Genomic DNA, 4,176 nt, shown 5'->3' with positions numbered 1-4,176 from the left:
GCAGGCCTCTCGGGAGGGAGCGCCTCCACCACTGAGCCATCGGCAGCCCCGCTGCGTCTGCACTGACCGCCTGAGCCGCGGGGCTCGGAGCGCCTGGGACCAACGCCCAGGACGACACAGCATTACAGCTACTTGAATCGCCAAGAATGTCGACTTCCCTCCCTCTGGTTTTAGGTTAAAGTTATGATTGACAGATGCAATGTTTTTATCTCCCCCGAAACCTGTAGCATAGTTTTTTCTGAATTGTTGGGGCTCAGACCCCGGAGTCCTCGGAATCCGTGATTTTGATGAACCAGCTGAATTGTACTAATGTGAAATTTTTTCTCCAAGTGCCCTTCTCATCGTAGCACACAGCTGGCCCAGGGTGGCGATGGGACTGTGCTAGCTCCCCGGGTCGTCTGCTCTCTGCGGACTTGAACTAAGGTCCCTGCCCTGTCAGCCTTCAGAGAGCAGCTCCCTCCTCGGAGCCCGGCTCGCTGGCGTCTCCACCGCCCTGGCTCTTACCAACACCTGGGGAAAGACTTTGTACATTCTTTTCATTTGGCGTTTCTTTACGTTTCTGGATTTTATTCTCAATATATTTTTGCTAAACTTGTTTCACAATTACCACCGACTGAATCGTGTATTTACTGACGTGACCCTGAGTCCTCCCGGCCAAGGTGTGGCTTTGGTGGGTGCGGCTGCGTGGTGGCTTGGTGGTGACTCTCGGGGAAGGCCCTCTCCGGGGCCTGAGGAGAGGCGAGGCTAGAGCTGGCACGCGGAGTCGTGGCCGCTTTCTCGCTCTGTGGGTCTGTTCGCAGAACACAGCTGTGCCGGTCAGATGTGCTCGGCCAGGGCACCACCTGCCGACCCCGGAGAAACTTCTGGAAAGTACTGCATTCTCTGCAAGATGCGATTCTTCTTCCTGGAGTCCCTCTCCACCCTGGGGCTCAGAACCCCCCAAGAAGAGGGAGCATCCGCCAGGCACACGTGTGCGCCGGAGCCTGCTGCCCCCGGCGTGGTGGGGCAGGAACACGCAGCGGGCACGTTTCTGACGAAGGCCCATGCTCTGCAGGGTTCGCAGCTGGTCCCGCGTGGCTGGGGGGCCCTCTCTCTCCCGGGCCCTTCTCCACCCCCCGGCTTTGTGACTAGAGCTGGGGTGGGCCTGTCAGACTGAGACCGTGTGGCTCCCGGGGGCTGTGGGGTCCAGGCCTCCAGGCTGACGGGTGGTTTTCCTGGCTGGTCGCCCGGCCTTCGCTCGTGACCTCGGGCAGAGTCACCACAGAACCGAAAGGGAAGCCCAGAGCTTTGCCCCCGACCACGTCTGCACGTGGGGTTTCGTTCTCATGGAAACCACCTGACCGACATGGGACTGCGGAGCGTTTTTCGTTCGTAACTTTTAAATTGTCTTGAGAAAACCCTGGCTTGATTCACATTTCCCTCCTACGTCCTGGCGGCGTCCGCGGTCTGGGCGGTGGCTGCAGCTGCCGTGGGCGTGGCGCAGGCAGAGGCCGCCACCCTTGCCTCCTGCTGGGCGTCAGGGCCCAGACTTGGGTTTGCAGTGCACTTTGGGGAGCAGATTAACTTATTTCCACATTTGACAGCAGTAAAATCTTGTGATTGAGTCACTGATATTTCCAAGTTTTAAACCATCTTGAAGGAAATACTAGAAACATCATTTTCAGTATGGCTGCCCTTTTCCCCAAAACTGTTAAGCGAATGAGCAGATAACACTACCTTTGAACGTTAGAAAACCATCGCTGGGTCAGGGCCGCAGCCGTTGGAGGGCCTTCCCACTGGGGCCGCGGGGCTGTCTCCACGGGGGCACTCGCCTCACAGGTGGGGTTTCAGTTTTTCCAAACATGTTCCAGCCCTTTTGTCATTAATGTGAAGCAGAAACGAAGTGAAAACGGCCCAGCCTCAGGATTCCTTGGTGTCAGGAGCCCATGCCCAGTGTGGTCACAGCTGCCCGGCTGGCACTGGCCCGGGAAGGTGGGCGCCTCACCAGCTGCAAGGCCCAGGAGCGTGTCCGCCTCAGCAGTGACCACTGGGGAGGCCAGCCTGGCCCCCAGCACGTGCCCCAGCACGTGGAGGTCTATCCGCTCGCCCTCCCTCCCGGGCCCCACTCTCAGGTCTGTGCTGACGCCTTTGAAGTATTGATCTTGGCGTAGAACCGTGTCCCGTCTTTCAGGACGACCTTGTCAGAAGCGGAAGGCAAGCCTGTTCCACGGAGTCAGTGCCACGTTCTCAGTCCCAGGGGTGCGGTGTCTGACATACGTGCGTGTCCGTGACGGTGCCCACGTGCCGTCGGGATGTGAAACGATCAGAACTTAAACCTCAGCCTCTGCCTCCTGGCGTCTAGACTTGACGGCCGGGCTTCTCTTAGGAACATCGGTGCTATCGGTTCTGATAGACTCAGAAACTTGAAGTTCACCTCTAGGGGGGATATACTGAAATGTAGATGTGGGAACTGCCAATAGCATTTAAAATGGAAAGTTGTGTATGAATATTTTTGTATTAAAAACTTTGAAAGGCTTTTTTCTTAAACGTGTTTTATATGGGAGGCAACGTGAAGTTCTGGTCTGAATTGTCACTGCAAGGCGCCCAGCACGCCCTCCAACGCCCCAGCCTCAGACGAGGGGGAGAGGCTGGTCTCAGGGAGTCTAACAGACATCAGAACAGCAAGTGCAGAGCTGACTGAAACGACGTTTGTGTGTGTTTTAATTTTAAAAATAAGTTGTTGCAAGTCCCCATTAAAGGTGATGTGGTCAGCGGGGACGAGCTGCTGGCTCTTCCCACCTCTAAAGAGCCTCCCATGGCCCCACCCCTACCCCACCCCACCCCCGAGGGGGCGCTGCCCCCAAAACATGGCCCTGGGCTTCCTGTAGAAAAGCTAAACTTTAATCACTCAGGTAGTTTGTACAATGAACACAGGTGCCCGGAGGCTGGTCTCAAATGCTCACAACTGTACAAAAGACGCGTAGAAAACCTGTGGGCGAAGAGTGTAGCTCGGCCTCAGCAGCCTGTCCCCACCCTGTTCTCAGCCCCGCCTGGCCCCCCTTTGGTCCCCTCAACCTCGAGGGCAATGGAATTTAAGAAAAATAAAAAAGTAAAAGTCTATAACAGGCAGAGCTGTCACTAAAATTAGGAAGTTAGAACTTTTTTGGTTAACTTGAACATTCAAAAATGTAATATTGAATCCAAAAAAGTGACTTAGATCACACAAAAAGTAACCCATCTTAAAACTTAAAAAATCAGTCTAAAACACCCCGAGAACGAGGCGGGGCTCGGCAGCATGGCGGAGGCCTGCCGCTCGGAAGCCAGAGCCGTGTCCTCGGAGCCTGTCGCCGGCGGAAGCAGTGGCGGGCGACCCTAGGACACGTTGGCCATGGGCTTGTACTTCTTGAAGCGCGTCCACTGGCCTGTAGCGTAGTTCATCTCGAACACGGTGTCCACCAGCATGGTGGTGCTGCCCTGGCCGTCCGACTTGGGCAGGTCCTCCGTGTGCTCGCTGAGCTTGATCTGGATCACGTCCCCCTGCTCCTGGCACGGGTTCTCTCGGGAGCCGGCCATGAAGCCCAGGATGAGGGCCTTCTCGGGCCGCGTGACCTTGTTGGCCGTCTTGAACATCTCCTGCGCGGCGAACATCTGCTCTCTCTGCAGTGCAGGCAGGGGGGTGAGTGTCTGGACCGCAGCCCAGGTCCTGCTTCCCTCCACCTGCAGGCCCTGCCAGGCACCGCTGGCACCCCCACTGCCGGGCACCTACCGTGAGGGACAGATTCTTCTTGGGCTGCTGCTGGGCAGGGGGCTGAGTCTGTGGGGCCACCATGGCCACTGGAGGTGCCTGGGCAGCAGGGGTGACAGCTGGGGGTGTGGTGGGCGTCAGAGGTGAGGCGGGCGCCGCGGGCGTGGGTGTGGGCGTGGCTGGGCTCAGGCCGCTGTTGTACATGGGTGCCCTCTGCTTGAACTGTGCTGGCAGGGCAGGGCTCGGGGTGCTGGGCTCCTCGGGGGGCCGGCTGGCTTCCCGGGAAGGTGGGGCTGTAAGCACAGTGAGGCCTGCTGAGGGGCCAGGAGGTTGGGGACCCCTCCCCCAAGCCCTGTGCCGGCCCTGCCCCTCCTGGTGGTGACTGTCCTGCCCACACTGCCTGGCCTGGGCAATGGTCAGCCCTGAGACCTGGGCTCCCCAGGCTCCCGGAC

At 58.1% G+C, this 4,176-nt stretch overlaps 1 protein-coding gene across 1 annotated transcript in view; it reads right to left on the bottom strand.

Annotated features, from left to right (window-relative positions):
• Window positions 1–2,858: 2,858 nt before the first annotated feature.
• The window catches only part of NELFA (negative elongation factor complex member A), a 7,994-nt gene continuing 6,676 nt past the window's right edge, over window positions 2,859–4,176 (bottom strand). Inside the window, exons 10-11 of the mRNA XM_014533489.1 lie at window positions 3,746–4,017; window positions 2,859–3,636 (exon numbers count right to left, since the gene is read on the bottom strand). Of these exons, the coding sequence (XP_014388975.1) occupies window positions 3,352–3,636; window positions 3,746–4,017 (557 nt within the window). The 3' untranslated portion in view covers window positions 2,859–3,351. The remainder of the gene's footprint in view (window positions 3,637–3,745; window positions 4,018–4,176) is intronic.

The sequence above is a fragment of the Myotis brandtii genome, unplaced genomic scaffold (genome assembly GCF_000412655.1).
Source record: "Myotis brandtii unplaced genomic scaffold, ASM41265v1 scaffold986, whole genome shotgun sequence".
In the NCBI taxonomy this organism is placed as follows: Eukaryota; Metazoa; Chordata; class Mammalia; order Chiroptera; family Vespertilionidae; genus Myotis; species Myotis brandtii.
The sequence above is the reverse complement of the archived record's forward strand: the minus strand, read 5'-3'. Positions and strand labels throughout refer to the sequence as shown.